Here is a 17,743-nt window from a genome sequence, read left to right as displayed (position 1 = left end):
TGACGCTGTCACCTGGAGAGCGTCTGCAACCCCCTCCCCCCATTTCTTCAGCAGGTGTTTCATGCCAGGCTCATCCCATTCGGCCTCCCACCAACCCTGCAAAGCAGGAACTGGGGGCCCCTCTACAGCCAAGGATAGGGAGGCTCGGGGAGGCTGCAGACTGGCCAACGGCACACAGCTCCCAAGAGCATTTGAATTCAAGATACCTTTTTACCAAGGGGAGCCAGGACCGGGGTGGAGGAGGAGGGGGCAGGGGCTGGCCCAAGGTCACACAAGGCTAAGGGCAAGACCTTGATGGGCCTTTCCACCACGCACAACGTCCTCATCTGGCATGGCAGGGTGGGGTACGGAGCTGCAGAGGGCGAGCACTTTGTGTGTCCAAGTCAAGGTGGTTCAGCTGAACAGAAGTTGTAGGAGAAGGGAGCTGAGCCACGAGCGTCCCTGGCACCCTCTCGCGGCGCACGGCGGCGGCGGGGATGCCGTAGCACCGGGGCTGACCGTGTACGTGGAGGAGCGTCGCGGGCATCAGCTGCCGGGGGCCACCAGTTGTTCAGCCAGGCCTCCTGCCTGTGGAGCCGCTCAGCAGCCTTTGGCCGAGGAGGCTGGGCCTGGAGTCCTTGCCTTCCTCCCGCCCCACTGCGGGCTGGCGGTGGGGCCGGGCCCCGTTGTCTCATGGGCCGGTGAGGCCGGAACCCACTGCCTTCTGGGCAATCGAGGAGCTTTTTAAAAAGCCAGTCAGTCTTTCTTTTTTCAAAAAATGGGGGTGGGGTGCAGGTAGGGCTTTGTGTCTCCTTCTGGTCTTTTCCCTAAGCACGTATAAACTTTGTTTTGACAAGAATGCCGCGGAGACGGTTAACGTACCTTTTCCCACTTAGTGTCTTACAAACCCCATCTCATGCCACAGACACGGCTTCCTCCTCTCTTGGCTCTGGCGGCCACGTGACCCCACTGCTCCGTGCGCTGGAACTGACCCAGTCATCCCCTCGTGTACCACAGGCACTTAGCCTATTCTTGAATTTTCTCTCTGTGTAAACAACTCTCATAAGCAGCTTTTTTGAGGATCCATGGTATCCTTGGGATAAATTCCTAGGGGTGAGGCTTCTAGGTCAAAAGGAGGCTTTCAGTGTGTTTTGGCTAAATTCACCTAAACGCATGAGTTCTGGCACAGGAGGGACAGAAGACGGACAGACTCACTCTGCTGCCGTATCTGGTGTCTGTAAGGATCTGGGAATAAGCCACTGTCTGCATTTTCGTCTACGATCACCCCCAATTACAAGGGTTCATCATTTGGAAGCCTTAGGAGGAGGAGCTCTGGGTGAGGGTCTGGTGTTAGAGGCAGTGATAATGTGCACCTGCCATCCTTGCCACCAAGTACGTTGGGGACTTGAAGCTTGCCACTGCCCTTCCCACTGGTCCCCCTTTCCCTCTCCATGCGTTCCCCCACTGCCCCACATTCAGTGACAGCGACAGTCTTCCCAATTCAGGTACAGAATGAAGTGGTGAGGTCGATACTTTGCCAACCAGAGCAGAGCGGTTTGGCTCTGGCAGCAACACATTATTTTCTCCCCCGCTTTCAAGATGGTGAGAATGGATCCTCTAACAATTGGTCAGAGTTTGTATGACGCTATCCTAAACTCATCCTTGCAGTGGGAGCAAAGATGTTCTCATCGCTGAGTATTTCTGGATCCCTGACTTAGGAACATATCCAGGCCTCATCGGGTGCCATGTGGTAGAAGCCTGGCACCCCTGTGAATAATGATGATGGAGATGATGATGATGGAGATGATGATGATGGTGATGATGGTGATGATGATGATGGAGATGATGATGATGATGATGATGATGGTGATGATGATGATGGAGATGATGATGATGGTGATGATGATGATGGTGATGATGGAGATGATGATGATGGTGATGATGATGATGATGGTGATGATGGTGATGATGGTGATGATGGTGATGGTGATGATGATGGTGATGGTGATGATGATGGTGATGATGGTGATGATGATGATGATGATGGTGATGGTGATGATGGAGATGATGATGATGGTGATGATGGTGATGATGATGATGGAGATGATGGAGATGATGATGATGGTGATGATGATGATGATGGTGATGATGGTGATGATGATGATGATGATGATGATGGTGATGGTGATGATGATGGTGATGATGGTGATGATGATGATGATGATGGTGATGATGATGGAGATGATGATGATGGAGATGATGATGATGGTGATGATGGTGATGATGATGATGGAGATGATGATGATGATGATGATGATGGTGATGATGATGATGGAGATGATGGTGATGGTGATGATGGAGATGATGATGGTGATGATGGAGATGATGATGATGGTGATGATGATGATGGTGATGATGGTGATGATGATGATGATGATGATGGTGATGGTGATGATGATGGTGATGATGGTGATGATGATGATGATGATGATGATGGTGATGATGATGATGATGATGAAGATGATGATGCTGCTGCTGGTGATGCTGGTGATGCTGGTGATGGTGGTGGCGATGGGCTGACTACACATTCACTGAGTTACTGCTCTCGCACCCCTACAGGTGGAATGTATCGATGAGCATCAGGCCAACGAGGCCCTGGAGGAGGTAATTCTCGGGGGGGGGCTCCCTCTCAAGAGGACATGATGCAGAGCACACAGAGACTGTTCTGTCCTCTCCTATGGAATGACCGGATAGAAGCCTCGGTGGAGGCATGGAGGGAGGGTCAGAACCAGATCTTGCCCTGTGCTGTGAAGCCAGAAACCCCAGGTCACGAAGGGAGTCTGTGCCCCAAACATTCATTTCTAAATCAGGCACAGATAACTTAGGATATATGTTCTTCGAGAAGATGAGGTTTCAGTGTTCCCTAGGGCCCAGGGCTAGTCTATTAAGAACCATCTTTTAAAATATCGTTCCTTCAATTATAAAAATATTAGTTATAGTAGAAAACGCGGGAACTATAGAACTATCATCTACCAAAGAAAATGCACATTCTTTTCCGTTCCTTCAGTCAGCCAGTCACCACCACCAAGAACATCCTGATTTATAATAACAGCAGTGACAGCGTGTGCCCTTGGATTTGCTGGACAAAGGCTCTGAGCAGTCTTTCTTTGTTTCTCTTGAATCCCCTATGAACCGAACGTGTCCCTCCTAGTTAATGGTTACTTGTTTGCCTTCTTTCTGGAACCCCGGGCTCCCGAGCTTTGCCAGCAAACAGCTGTCCGGTCCACAGTGTGACGGCTGCACGGTCAAGGGGCGGGGCACATGCTGGTAAAGCGGAGACTACGGGAGACCCTCCCACGGCCCTCACCGCATCACAGCTGGGCACATCCCTGCTCCCCTCCCCAGCCCACGAGGTGACCTGCTCCCGTGCCCAGCCTGCCACCACCAGCAGCTGTCGGCCTGGGTCCTGGCGGCCGCGGCAACCACTGCTGCCGCCCGACTGTGTGGGCCCTTCAAGCACCTTCAGCCGGGAGCAGCGCCCTGGGGCTTGGAGTGTGCGCCACCCAGGAGGCGAGCTGGGCGCACGTGTGACAGTGTCCCACTTCCCTTAGGCCACCACCTCCTCCAGCTGCCCCTGACGGGGCTTTCTTTCCTCTGCAGCAGACACTTTGCCTGCACCAGCTCCCCTGGTGCCTCCTCTGAGGCAGATACCGCTGTCACTGCCATTTTCAGATGAGGCCTGAGGCTCAGAGATGTTGAGGAGCCTCTCCTTGGTCGGTCACACAGCACAGGCCGCACCCCCTCCCGGGCGCCCGCTCCCCAGCCCTACTCAGAGCTGGAGGCTGTGTCTGTGTGGGGGTCTGTGACACAGAAGCATGAGCTGAGAGGCAGGATTTCTCGAACGTCTCCACGTGCCCCGCTCTTGTCCCCGCAGCTGATGCCGCTGCTGAAGCTCGAGCACGCCCACATCTCCAGCTACCGGGAGCTCTTCATCATCTGGAACAGTGAGGTGGGTGTGAGGGACACCTTCCAGCTCAGCGGCCATTTGGTGTCTCCAGGAACAAGTGGACTGAGCTCAGAGCACCCCAACGCCATCATAATCCCCGGAGCCACAATGGCAGGGACTCTAAATGTGGACCCCCTGACTCAGCACTTACTGGGGGGCTCTGCGGGGGGTCAGTAACAGCTGAGGGGGAAGAAAACGTGAAACAAAACCACAGCCCGGTGGGGTTCAGATCAGGGCCCTGTAAGCCCCCGAGCCCCGCACTTTAGCCCAGAGGTTATAGGACTTCTTTTCTTTGCAGCGATCCAGAATCTTGCCAATGATTCCAGATGAGACGGAAGGGAGGGGGAGGGCGAGCAGGGGTGGGGCGGAGGGCCCGGAGGTGAAGGGAGGCCGCAAGGCTTCCCGGCTAGGGTCAGACCATGACATTAGGTCCTCGTCTGGGGTGGACAACCACAGGTTTGAGCAGGAGTGGAGGGTCCCCTCATACACGTGCCCCCTGTCCAGCTGGGGCCTGAGAACAGCCTTAGGGAGGGGCCATGACTGCACCCTGAATATTTTCTGAGCACCCCGTAACACTCTCGAGGAAACACAGAAAAGCTAAGGGGACACTTGACTGTGGAAGGAAAGCAGGGGCCTCTGAGAGCGCTGAGCTGAGGCCCCTGACCTGGTCCACGGGAACCCCACTCCAGGCAGGCTCCTCCGCAGGAGGAAGTGGACCGAAGCTAAGCCCTGAAGAACAGAGAGTCACCCTGGGAGGAGGCGGCTTCCAGGCACAAGTGCCTGTGAGTGCCTCGGCCAGAAGGCCTGGGCCGCTTTCTGAAGTCAGAGGAGCTTGGTGCAGTTGGAGCTGGGGTGGAGGGGGAGGGGGGATTGGTGAGGCCGCAGGCGTGAGCAGGAGCCGCCCGTGAGTGTGAGTCCCCCACCGCTAACCATGCTCCCGCAGCGCAGCCACCGTGCATGGTGGCCCCAGAGGAGGCAGGCCCCGGGGCAAGGAGCCTCGCCGAGACACCCAGGCCTGGGCTTTGGGGATCAGGACCGTGGCATCTGGCTAAGACCTCCTGTCCCCATTAGATCTCCTCTCTGTTCCTCTGCCTGGTGATGGAGTATAACGAGGGAAGCTTCCAGAAGATCATTGAGAAGAAGAGGGAGACAAAGACAATCATCGACTCTGAAGTAAGACAGACTCTATGGGAAGCCAGGCCTGGGGACCATTTGCTACAGGGCCTTGTGATGTCACAGGCTCAGTCATGGGGCAGAGGGGCAGAGGGGAGGGCAGATGCTACTGGCCAGGTTGTTTCTTACATTTCCGTGTGGAGGGGTTTGCGTGGTGTAATGTACACAAGTGTTCAGTGCACAGCTCAGGCCACTGTACACAGGTAGACACTCGTATAATCCCTGCCCCTGATCGAGATGCAGAACCTTCTGGAGCTCCAGAAGTCCCTGGCCCTGCCCGTGGTTGGACTTCTGTCTCCAGAGACCCTTCTGCCCGCCCTGAAGTCCCCAGTAACGGACTCACGCTCGTGATGGCACGTCGCTGCTGTGTCTGGTTTCTTATGTGAGCGGATCAGGAAATCGTCCCCAGCATGGCTGGGCGCTGCCCTGTCGTGTGGTCACCTCGGTCTGTGCGCAGCCTAGCGCTGTGAGCCTGCAGGGTGTTTCCAGCTTGGGGCTGTTGCCATGAACACTGCTGGGCGTGCTTACTCGGGGGCCTAATCACTCATCTTCTCTGGACGAAGCCCTGGTGTATAGTTGTTGGATTGTAGAGCAGTTCCAGTCGATGTGCCAACGTCCAGGATGGCTTGGTTGACTGGTTGACTTGGGGTTATTCCCAGTGCCTCCTTCCTGGCCAATACTTCAGTCTTTTTCATTTTAATTGAAAATTGCACCTTAATTTGAGTTATTAGGAGTGACCACAGGGAGTGCTTTTTAGCTACTTGGATTTTGTGCCTGTTCAGTCTTCTGTCCATTTAAACACTGGGGTTGTTTGTCTTTTCTTATTGATCTATAGGTGTTCTTTACATATTGTGGATATGGACATCCAGAGTGTCTGTCTTCTCTCAGTCTGTGTCTTTTGATGAACAGAAGTTCTTTTTTTTTAAAGATTTTATTTATTAGAGAGAGCGTGTGCACAAGTGGGGGGGTACGGGGAGAGGGAGAGGGACACGCAGACTCCCCACTGAGCAGAGAGCCAGATACGGGACTCGATCACAGGACCCCGGGATCCTGACCCTAGCCAGGGTCAGACACTTAACTGACTGAGCCACCTGGGTGCCCCCAGAAGTTCTTAACTGTAATGAAGTGAGTTTATCAATGCTCCTTTTATCGTTAGCACCTTTGAGCCTGTGTGAGAGCCTGTCCTCCAAGGTCATGAAGATATTTCCCCTTGCCTTTTGAGCTAGGTCATTTTTGGTTTCACATTAAGCCTATGATCCACCCTGAGTCAACTGTGCCCGCTTTTGCTCTGAGCACCCCTCTGCTCGGTGGGCCGCCGGGCACCATCTCGCCCCTGAGGGCTTTTTGAGGGCCACGCCACTCCTCTCCCAATGGGGACCTCAGGGGTAGGCTCTGGAGTGGGTTTCAACGCTCCCGTTGGTGGTGGAACCCTTTCAAGCACAGGATGTTCTCAGAAACCCAGCAAGGAAGGTGAAGCTTCTCTGACCAAGGGGCACGGGAGGACGGGTGGCAGGTGGAGTGGGAAGAAGCCCGGGGTTCCGTTCACCTGGCCCGTCTCTGACACCCTTGGTAGAATCTAGGGTTCCTCAGAACCTGGTTTGAAAATCACTGCCCTGGAGACTAGCCGGATCTCGCCTCCGACACGCGGTGTTTCCAGAACGTTCTTTGTCAGAGCTCTTTTCCTTCTACTGACATGGCAAGGCAAGCCCCAGTGTAGGCAATAAAGGCTTTGCTATCTCTGATACCCACAAGGGGTGGGGCCTGGGTGGGCGTATCTCCCGTGTGGCTACAGGAGCGTGGGTTCTGGAAGCGAGGGCATGCCCCGTTGGGAGAGCCCCGCGCACGTTAGCCTGAAAGGGACCTGAGGCAGAACCCTTTTGCGCTGGCTCTGAGCACTTCAGCAGTTCGGGGACCATCTGAAGGAGCAAGAACGTTCCATGATCCCGTGGCTGCTCCTTGGGGAGGCGGACCTGCCTCGGCCAGCTGCTGCTGGGAGTCCCCCTCCCCCAACCCCGGCGTCTCTCGCTTTTTCCCCAGTGGGTACAGAACATGCTGGGCCAGGTTCTGGACGCTCTGGAGTATCTGCACCAGCGGGACATCATCCACAGGTGACCGTGGGGGCCGGGCTGCTGCAGGACAAAGGGCACAGAGTCCCCTCAGGCGCCCTGCCCCAGGACCTGGGAGCGAGGCGCGGCACAGCGCAGCCCCAGAGCAGCGCGGGCACCTTTCCAGAGCCCCTCCCGGGCTTCCAGGGAATGCTACCCCTCCACGTCACCCGCACTGATTCACCCAGCATCGGGAGTGGACGTGACCGGGCAGGTCCGTTCTAAAGTGCAGGGTGAGCAGCCAGATAACAGCGCCGGGAAGATTAGTCTGCGTCGTCCTGGGGCTGAGCCTTAGACCCGTCCGCGGCAGGACTCCAGTGTCCACAGTCTGCAGGGGTTGGCGATGACCGCAGACTGGCTCAGTACCAGATCTAAAGGACAGAAAAACCCATGTGGACCCCATATACAAAGAAAATGCCCACGATTTCGTGTTCATGGCACCAAACGTTACGAAATGGTTGAAAACCCGTCCCCAAAACAAAGGCATAGCTGAGATCTGGAAGGAGGGAACAGATGTGAGCAGAGAAACGGCAGAAGGACTGGAGTTTTCCTACTTGGAGCTGCTTGTTTTGGAGTTTAAAATAACTGAGTATATTTTATTTCAGCAGGAAACACTATTTTAAAAGCGGGCCGCAAAGGGGGCATTTGGGGAGAGGAGGGCAGAGCTGGGTGGGGCGGGGAGCAGGGCATGCAGTCCAGGGTGCACTGCCCGGCCCCCCAGGAGGGGCGCGTGGCCCGCAGGCAGTGGGTGGGAAGGCAGGCAGGCCCCCAGAGGACAGTCCCCCCTCTTGGTTTCAGGAACCTGAAGCCCTCCAACATAGCCCTCGTCAGTAGCAACCATTGCAAGTTACAGGACCTGAGCTCCCACGCACTGATGACAGACAAACCCAAGTGGAACATTCGCGCAGAGGAAGGTGCTGCGGGACAGCAGCAGATGGGGGCGGGGGGCGTGTGGGGGAGAGACCACGCACCGGGGCGGGGTCGTTCCCGGAGTCCAGAGGGCAGCGGCTGGAGCTGGAACAAGGCAACATTAAACCTCTCCTTGCTCAGAAGGTCCCCACAGACCCCCGCGGATTTATGTGGGCTCCAAAGAGACCCCCTTGCCTGGGTTGTAACCACCAAGCCTGGGGCAGGGGTGGTGCATGGAATCAGGGTCCAAAAGACACCTGGAAAACATTAACCTTCAAGGAAGGAGATGGGGGGCTAGTGGATGCCACGCACCGAGGAGAGCCGGATTACTTTCCGGAGTCCCATAAATCACTGAGGCGATGGCAGACGCGGGAAGGAGGGGGGGATGGGTTCTCCTTCCCTTGAAAACACAGCGGGGCCAAGGGAGCTGGGCTTCAAGCCTATGCCCGCTGTCCTGGGTGGAGAGAGGAGCCACAGTTGAGAATTTCAGAGTCCTGCGTGCACAGAGGATAGACGCGTGGATGGACGGACAGGTGGGTGGCTGGGTGAGTGGGTAGATCTTCCAGAGGCGTGGGTGGCAGGGGTCCCTGGAGTCCCCCCGCTGTACCATCTGGCTGGGGAATGAAGGTCCGGAGAGGGAGGGGCTGCCCAAGGTCTATCAGGAAGCAACAGACCAGTGACCCTGCTCTTTTGGCTCCTTGTCTGGGGTTCAGGTTTAGAAACGAGGGTGAGGCAACCAGAATGCTGCCTCCAGGTTCTGACCTTTAGAGGAGCAAGGTGCTTAAAGAGGGTGGAAGGTTCAGCCTTCTTGGCACATGCCTCTTTCGAACCACGTGTGCAGACATATGGGCACGAAGACGTGAGTGAGCACATGTGGGCCGGCCTGGCTAGGCACGTGCCCAGGTGGGCGGCCTCATGGGCTGAAGACCAGGGCCCTCTTCCTTTTCCCCCCATGGATCGTCCCTCCCCACCGCCCCTTCCCTTCTGAGCCGCTTGCTCCCCCAGGAAGCACAGGCCTCCTGCATCTGACACCTTCTCCTGTCAACAGACCCTTTCCAGAAGTCCTGGATGGCCCCTGAAGCCCTCAACTTCTCCTTCAGCCCGAAGTCGGATGTCTGGTCCCTGGGCTGCATCATTCTGGACATGGTCAGCTGCTCCTTCATAAACGTGAGCTGCCTTCCAGCTGCCCCCCTCTACCGCACCCCACGTCCCCAGAGAGCCAGCCCCACCCACCTTGGTTCAAAAAGGACACCTTCCCCCGACCTGCAGCCTCCTGCCTTGCTCCGCACCTCCACGGGGCTGCGTGGGGCACCCCCCCTTGGCCTTTGGGGCCCTGGCACGTTGGGGACGATGACTGAAATACACCACCCCATGGCTAACCCGCACGGGGGGTTCCCTGCCTCCTATGGAGGAGAAAAGCGAGTTCACGTGCCCCTGCTGGCCCATGGTGGGGTGCAAGCCAAGGAAACAACCCCGGCGGGCCTGAACGCACTTTGGGACCCCAGGCAGGCTCTCGTCCCAAGTCTTCCCACCTCTGGCCCTCTTGCCAGCTCGCCCCGGGTCGCCGTCTGGGTCGGGCCCACGGAGCAGTACTGTCCCCTCAGAGAACAGAAGCCATGCATCTGCGGAAGTCCCTCCGGAGTGACCCGGACAGGCTGTGGGGCATCCTGCAGGCCCTGGAGGAGAAGAAGATCCCCAATGTGGGAACCTTCCGTTCTCTTCTGCCTTTAATGCTGCAGATCGAGCCCTCAGAGCGAGTGACAATCAGGTGACCGTGGGGACTGTGGTTGTATTTTAATCTTGCCACGTGTCTCCCGCCATCTGTCCACCGTCCCGCATGCATTACCACAAGGTGAAACGCGCTGACCCCTCTGTGGCCCACTGGGCTTTCCCAAGCGTGGCCCGTCCCAAAGAGCAGTAGCGGCATGCACATCTCTGAGCCCCGGAGCCCACAGAGCCGGCCTCTCCCTTGGGCAGAGGCAGGGCCCCGGGGACCTGGAACGTGTTCTAATTGTAGTTGATCTCTCCATGAGAAGGAAGAAAGGAACATAGGACAGCGAACCTGGCCTGGGTTCTAGGCACCTTTATACCAATGTGGTTGTCAAATCTGATTGTCCAGTATATTTTATGGAGGAACGGTCCCCCCCGCCCCACCACCATGCTCCCGCACCTGCTGGGTGAGCTGGCACCGGCAGGAGAGCGCCTGCAAACCGGAGGGTGGAGGTTGGGCGCCTACCTGCCTGGCCGCGGGGTGCGCAGGAGAGCCCAGCGGCTGTCTCCCCTCCTCTCCAGGGATGTGATCCACATCACCTTCGTGAGCAACAACTTCCAGTCCTCCAGGGCCGCTCTGGCCCTGCGCCAGCAGGTGGTCCCTCCTTTCATCACTGACCTGCTGCTGGAAAGTAACGTAGCCAGCATTTTAGGTGATGGTGGGGACTCAGAGGGGGAGGGAGCTGTCGTCTCAGCTCTGGGACGGGGAGGGCGGTCAGTGCCTCCCCTCTCCGCTGCCACATAGTCCCCTGGACTGCTCTGACCCTTGGCCAGGGGCCTAGAAGATGTCGGGGCTCTCCCCTCCACCCCACCCCAGCCTCCGCATTGCTCAGGGCACCACCTGCTCAGATACCCTCCCTCGCTTTTGTCACCTGCCCCAGAGTTCACCTTAATGCTGGGCCTATTTCCCTTCCCCTCCTGCTGAGCAGTCCCCCGCTGTCACAACCCCTGGAGCCCCCCCCCGATTGCTTCCACACCATGGCACACGGGGACCCCCATGCCCAGACCAGCTGCCCCACTCGGCAGCCTTTCCTGTGTGGTTTCTATGCGCCTGGAATGGTGCTGGGCACGGGCAGGGGCATGGCTGTGGCAGATGTGTCCCTGCAGGGGCTCTGTCTGCTGACACGGGCAGGCCTCATTAGAGGTGCTGCTGGTGAGCTGACCCAGAGCTCGTTCACCACTCAGCACCTCGTTTCCACCATGTGCCCCTGGTGGGGGGCACCTTGCAGCTCCCAGCACAGCGTTGGCACAATCGCCACCCTAAGGTCTCGGGGGAACTGTGGGCCTAGAGGCCACCTTCAGGTTCCAGGTCGGCTCCACTCGCCTGTCCCTCTGTTCTGGGTGGTCCGCTCACTCCGTCCTCTCCCTCTGTGGCTCCCTGCACGGGTTGCTGGTGACGGGGACGACTCCCCCCACCTGCCGCCTCTGCCCCCTCTTCTGGGGAGGGGACGCTCACGAGGCCCTAACTTCTGTCTCCCTGCATCTCACGGCCGGGTCGGGGCGGGGGGGGAGGCTTTGTGGGCAGGCAGCTGGGTCCCCCGGAAGCCCATCCCCCACCGGCTCAGTGCCCTGGAGCGAGTCGCCCTCTCTGAGCAGCACAGGGCCTGTGGGTGGGCCGCTCCAAGGGGGTTCCGAGTCATCCACGGGATGAGGAAGGGGTCCCCAGTGTGCGTGGCTGGACACCGCGGCTCACTGTGGGCACTGGGGTCGTTCCTTATCAACCAAAGGCAAAGAGCTCTGCAGGGAGGCCTTTCCCCGGGGCCAGGGCTGTCTCTGATCAGCGGCTCAGCCTGCGATGGGGGGCGAGAAGAGCGCCACCTCATAGCCGAGCGTGTGGACCTGTGAGCGGCGGGAGCCTCCACACCCTCCACACCGGGCCCTGGGCGCCGGGCCCTCAGGAGGCTCTTCCCCACGCTGTCCTCTCCCCTGCAGAGGTCATGCAGAGCTACTCCAGCAGACCTGAAGTCCAGCTCCGAGCCATGAAGAGGCTCATAAGAATGCCTGCAGATCAGCTAGGTAGACCCCCAACCGTCCCCCCTCCCTGCTCACCCTGCAGCCCAGGCCTCTGAGGGGGGTCTGGGCTCCCCTAACACCTCCGAGGCCTGCTTGTGTTCCCCCTGCTTGGAATCCTTCCCGTCACCCCTTCTGCGCAGCAGAAGGGGGGGATGGGGTGGCAGTTGGTGTGGAGTGACCGGCCCTCACGGGTTCTTAGTGGGGGTCCCTTCTCTTCCGCGGTCCCCACCAGGGCTGGCTGGGTGGCTGCTGATTGTCCAGCACGCTGGACGGCACGGGACTGAACAGCCCAGTGCGGGGGGGTCGTGTGCTGCGTGAGCGTGGCTGTGGGATAAACTCCTGCGTGCTTGGGGGACGGATCCGTCACACCTTCCCAGGTGCCGCCAGTTACCCCCCACCCGGGACAGCACCGTCCCTCAAGGAGCATTTGCACCTTTTAAGTTTTGCCAAAACAGTGTTTCATAAAATCCCTCCATTCAGCTTGCCTCACCAGCCGCAGGGTCACACTCACTCGCTCACCCATCCATCCACCAGGCCTCCGTCTATCCATCTGTTCCCCCACCTGTCAACCGGCTGTCCACCTGTCCTTCCGCACAAGGTCTGTTCCGGGGGCTGTGGCCCTGGAGATGGCAGAGGCCTGGTTCCGGCCCTTAAGGCAATGGCGGAAACTTCATACTGGCCCCTCGCCTTTCCTTCTTCCTTGTCCTGCCCCCAGACCCCTTCTGGAGCTGGGCTGTGGCCAGAAGAGTCCACGGGAGGGGAGACTGTGCCTTCCGGGAGGAGCTGAGGGAGGCAGCTCCGTCCGGCCTCGTGGGCCGCGCGCTTGTTCCCGCTGAGAGCCTGATACGCAGGGCTGTCGGTCCCTTCTCTAATGGCGTAGGGAGGGGGCACCACGGGGACCAGACCCTCCGCTGCCTGCCACCACCTCTCACTCCGCACACGCAGCACAGCGCAAGTCCGTGAGACCCACAGACTCGAGTCAGACTGGGTCCAAAGCAAGTGGCTCCGTCTCTCTGACCGTGTTTCCTCCTCTGTGAGAGAGCGACGGGAGGACCCTGCCTCGGGGGGCCACTGGCATAGGCTTGGGGGTCCTCTGGGGTAGGGGCCACCCAGGGCAGACACATCAATCATGTTCCTCACTCGCCTACTCAACCGTCCAGAGGCCCGTGTGACACTCCGTAGACTCCCAGCAGCGTCGGGCTCTCTGGTCTGGTCCGGACGCCCCTCCCACCCCCGGCTCCTGGGCCGGGCTCAACCTTGCTGCCCGGCCCTGCCAGGTCTGCCGTGGCCGATGGAGCTGGTAGAGATGCTGGCCGCCATCATGAAGCAACACGAGCGGATCCTTGACGTACAGCTGTGTGCCTGCTCGCTGCTGCTGCGCAGCCTGGGTCAAGGTGGGTGCTGAGCCACGTGGGGTAAACGTTGGCCCTAGTCCCTTGTCCCAGACGCGGCGGAGCCTTGGGAACCAACACTGGCTGCAGGGGGCCGCTTACTCACCGGCCGCTGCCCACCCCTCCCACCCTTCACCCAATCCTGCAGCCAGCGCTTTTGGGGACCTGCTCCGGACCAGGCTGACCTTGGCTTTCTCCACGCCAAGTGGGGGTACTACCCACCTCCAACCAGGGTGGGAGCATCCCCGCGGGCTACCCGGCCCACGAGCCCCGGGTACGGGAGGTCACCCTGGGCTCTTCCCTCGGCCCAAGCAGCGCTGGCGCAGGACCAGGCCACCGAGGCGCTGAGGGACAGCTCCGTCATCTCCGTGCTGCTGAGCAGCATGTGGATCCACGCCGAGTCAGAGCCGCTCCTGGTCATGGTCTACAGCCTGCTCACCATCATCTCCAGCCGGGGTGGGTCTGCCCGGCCCTCCCCGCTCGGCCCAGGGGCCGTGGGGGCACCTGCCTCCCTGAGATGGCACGGCTGCCCTGCCTTCACCGGGTCCGTTCCACGTGCTTGAGCTTTCCATCTCTTGATGGGAAGCTTCCGTTCGATTGTCACCTGTTCCCTCCACAAACGTGCAGACATCGACCAGGTGCCACTGTGGGCTGCACACGACGTCTTCTGCCTCATTCATCTCCACCTCACGGGGCACCTGGGGTTGGGCAGCCACCAGCCAAGCAGGCAGTGGGCGGCAGGGCTGGGGAGGCTGCGGAGGACCCGGGGCCGCACACAGCGTGCGTTGGTCCCACCTGCCTCCTCGGGTCAGCACACTTCTTCCTGGTGGACAGCTGGGCCCGTGAGCCCCGGGACGCTCACCTGGACCCCTGTGGCTGGAGGGGGGGGGTGCCTGTACTCTGCTCCTCGCCCTGCTTGACTGGATCCCACTTTCGGGAGTGAGCAGGGGTGCTATGGATGACGGGTGCGATCAGAGCCGTCAGGCAAGCTGGGTATCGGCTCACCCACCAGGAAAGACAATCGCTGCTCCCACCTCAGGAGGACCCAGGAAGCCGGTCCCAGCCCAGTCACGGGATGGGCAATACTGGGACTGGGGATCCAGAGGATGCACCATGTCCTCTTGTTTCGGGGCCCTGCACTGGGTATGACTGGCCCAGGAGATGCCCAGAAACGCAGGATGCAGGGGCCTGCCGTGGGCAAGGACCACAAGAGGGAGGCAGTACTCAGGGAAAGTTTCCTGGAGGGGATTCTCCGTGGCCCTAATTCTGGGGCCTGCCCACAGAATCGGCCTCAGAGAAGCTACAGAAGGCTGGGCTGTTTGAGCACATCCTGGAGCACCTGAGTACCTTCTCCACCAACAGGGACATCTGCCTCAATGGCCTGAGCCTGCTCTGGGCCCTGATGGTGGACGGTGAGGGGGCCCCTCTTCCCACTCTTCTGCTGGTGTTGGGGGACGATCCTTGCTGCTCCCTAATTGCCTCTGACAGCCCCCCACGCCCTGCCCCTAGACATTCCAGGAGCGGAGCCCACAGTAAGGTTCTTCTGAGCCTGGAAGCAGAAGGGGAAGGGGGCTGCCCCCGGCAGAAGCAGGACCTTCTGTCCTGACCTGGCAGGTCCTCATGGACTCCAGGGGCTCCTGCTGTGGGAACCCCTCTACCTGCCGCACACCCTGGGATTTCCCCGGGCAGTCCCCGATGGTAGCCTGGCTCTGGTACCCCACTCTCGCTCTAGATTCAGAAAAGGCCCCACACTGCGCTGCTTCCTCTCCAGGCCCCGTCTTGGCCCTCCAGCCATCCGGGTGTCTGTTCCGAGGACACCAGAGCTCCTGGCCCCGGAGAGCCTGGGAAACCAGAGGGCACTGTCCATACCCAAAGGGCAACATCCCCCAAGACCGTAGCGGACAGAGTCCCCGAACTCAAAGCTCTGCTTAGCCGTCCTCCCTGACACCTCTGGCTCTGTCACCCCTGGTGGGGCCAGAGGGTGTGGCGCGATGCAAACAGCAGGCACTCAAGGGCTAGGTGTCCCTGCCATTCCATGCTGGTTCCAGCTGTCATTGTGAACAAGACCCCCTTGGAGAAAGCCCCGGTCCTCCTCATCAAGGTGCTGGCCTCCTACCCTGGGGACGCAGAGATGGCGGAAGTTGGCTGTGCTGTCTTCTGGCTGCTGTCTTTGCTGGGTGAGCAGCGCGGGCAGGGACGTGTGTCCCCCCACCCCATCCCAAGGCCACGAGGCCTCAACCAAGGCCCTCTGCAGGTTGCATCAAGGAGGACCAGTTTGAAGACGTGGCCGCCCTGTTCCTGCAAAGCATCCGGCTGTGCCAGGACAGGGTCCTGCTCGTGAACAACGCCTACCGGGGGCTGGCCAGCCTCGTGAAGGTGTCCGGTGAGCCTGGCCACGGACAGGGCTACCACTAGGAGGTGGGGGCAACACAGCAAGGCGTGTCTGCCAGCTGCCTGCAGCCCCAGCCGACGCAGATTCAAAAAGGGAAGAACAGTGCATAGTTCCTTCATCCACAAGTTGCCATGGACTTCCCATCTGGCTGCACGCTACACTGCTCAAGCGGCTGGGTGTGCACGCGCGGCACTAGCGGGTTCAGCTTCTCAGAGCACCCCAGGAGCCAGGTCCCCCTCTGTAACAGGAATGCTTTGCTGTTGCTCAGTGCGCAGCACCTGGCACTGTGATGGGCTCGCGGCACAAGCCTTCACAGACACTTGGGGCTACAGACTGCACAAGGCTGCCGGCTGGGGTGTGAGCAGGGCTTCAGCCCCTTTGACACCTGGTCCCAGGGCAAATGCACAGGGTGGGCTAGGGTGGGCTAGGCTGGGAGCCTAGGGGCGGCCAGGCCTTTGCTTCTGAGCCTGAAATTGTCCAGGCCCAAGGGAGTATGGCCACCCTTACTACTGGGAGGCTCGGAGGAGCACTGGCAGGCTCTTCCTTCCCGGGCTCCAGGGTCTCCCCCAGCCCAGGTCTGCATCAGCTGCCCACCTTCGGGGATGGGAGGGGAGGCTGAGGTCCTGAAGACAAAAGGGATCTGGCTCAGGGTGGAGCAGGTGGTCAGAGCCCAGGGCCACCTACTGGCTGGGAGACTCAAGTTGTCCCCCCTGAGCAGCAGGTCCCCCAGGCTGCAGAGGGTGCAAGGGGTTAACGTCCACACAGGCCCCCAGCCCGAGTCAGGATCTAGCGCAGCCGGGGGTGTACGTGTGCAGCGCTGGGTCCCCCCCCCCCCACCCGTGCCCACCCTGTAGGCGTCCTCTGCCATGCGCTCTCGTGCTTCCTGGGCCCCCAGGCTGAGAGCACCGAGGACAGGAGCCTTCCGCTGGGAGAGGGAGGTGGGGTGTACATGTCCCACCATGGGGACACACGGACTTCAGCTGTCCCCGGGCGACAGGAAGCTGGCCTCTGCCAGTGGCCGAGGTCCTTGCTATCTAAGTGCTTTGAACTCTCAATGACCCTGAAAACTCGGTACCACTGTCACGCCACTCGCCAGAGGACACCAAGGCACAGGCAGCCGGATAGAGTGCACACCCCTCCCCCACAGAGCTGGCGGCCCTGCAGGTGGTCGTGCCAGAGGAGGGCGGCAGCGGCCTCGACCTCCTCCAGGAGACGTACCAGCTCTACAAGGACGACCCCGAGGTGGTGGAGAACATGTGCATGCTGCTGGCCCACCTGGCTGCCTACGGTGAGGGTCCTCCTCCTCACCCCCCGGGGACGCCAGTGCTCAGAGGCAGCCCACTCCCAGCTCGAGCCATCGGCACTTCCTGGTGGTTCCACGGGCGCTCCCTAGGCTCTGTGGGCGATGCAGAGCCTCAGAGAGCAGCAGGCGGGTGGGCTGGGCGGATGGGCCCAGCCTTGTCCTGCCGCCGCCCCAGAGTGCCCCTGCCCCCGCCGAGGCTGTAGGCCATCAGGCTGGCTGCGCGCTGACCTCAGGACCCCCCCGCTCTGCCCACAGAGGAGATCCTGCCAGAGCTGGTGACCAGTGGCATCCGGCCCCTGGTCACGGAGATCAAGGAGCGCTTCACCTCCAGCCTAGTGAGTGTCGGCGGGGCCCCACCAACCAGGCCTCCTCCCTGCCTCGACAGTCAGATGCCTGTGGCCCTGAGTCCGGGGGCCCAGACTCGACTCTCCGTGTAGGTTGTGACAGCTCTTCTACTTCCAGGAGCTGGTTTCACACGCAGAGACGGTGTTTCTGAGGCTGGAGGCCATCATGCCACCCAGCTCCACGCGAGGACAGTCGGCTCTGCCCTAAGGAGGCAGAGGCCCCAAGCCCCCCACCCCCGCCCCTTCTCTCCCGCCCTTTCCTTGTATGTTCCCAGAGCGGCCCACTGATTAGAGTCTTCCTTAGGCCTGGCGGGGGGGAATATCCACCTCAGTCCTCCGCAGGGTGTGAGGCCCAAGG

The 17,743-nt window shown here is 59.9% G+C and overlaps 1 protein-coding gene across 1 annotated transcript in view; it reads left to right on the top strand.

Moving 5' to 3' along the window:
• STKLD1 (serine/threonine kinase like domain containing 1) overlaps positions 1-17,743 on the top strand; it is a 20,341-nt gene extending 2,598 nt beyond the window's left edge. The window contains exons 5-20 of the mRNA XM_046023082.1: positions 2,599-2,643; positions 3,914-3,988; positions 5,057-5,158; positions 7,196-7,266; positions 8,062-8,177; positions 9,221-9,339; positions 9,777-9,940; positions 10,465-10,595; positions 11,875-11,958; positions 13,233-13,349; positions 13,662-13,802; positions 14,630-14,758; positions 15,395-15,523; positions 15,601-15,729; positions 16,886-17,026; positions 17,297-17,743. Coding sequence (XP_045879038.1) covers positions 2,599-2,643; positions 3,914-3,988; positions 5,057-5,158; positions 7,196-7,266; positions 8,062-8,177; positions 9,221-9,339; positions 9,777-9,940; positions 10,465-10,595; positions 11,875-11,958; positions 13,233-13,349; positions 13,662-13,802; positions 14,630-14,758; positions 15,395-15,523; positions 15,601-15,729; positions 16,886-17,026; positions 17,297-17,478 — 1,875 coding nt within the window. The 3' untranslated portion in view covers positions 17,479-17,743. The remainder of the gene's footprint in view (positions 1-2,598; positions 2,644-3,913; positions 3,989-5,056; positions 5,159-7,195; positions 7,267-8,061; positions 8,178-9,220; positions 9,340-9,776; positions 9,941-10,464; positions 10,596-11,874; positions 11,959-13,232; positions 13,350-13,661; positions 13,803-14,629; positions 14,759-15,394; positions 15,524-15,600; positions 15,730-16,885; positions 17,027-17,296) is intronic.

Source organism: Meles meles, chromosome 11 (assembly GCF_922984935.1).
Source record: "Meles meles chromosome 11, mMelMel3.1 paternal haplotype, whole genome shotgun sequence".
In the NCBI taxonomy this organism is placed as follows: Eukaryota; Metazoa; Chordata; class Mammalia; order Carnivora; family Mustelidae; genus Meles; species Meles meles.
Note: the sequence above shows the minus strand (reverse complement) of the source record. Positions and strands in the feature narration are given on the sequence as shown.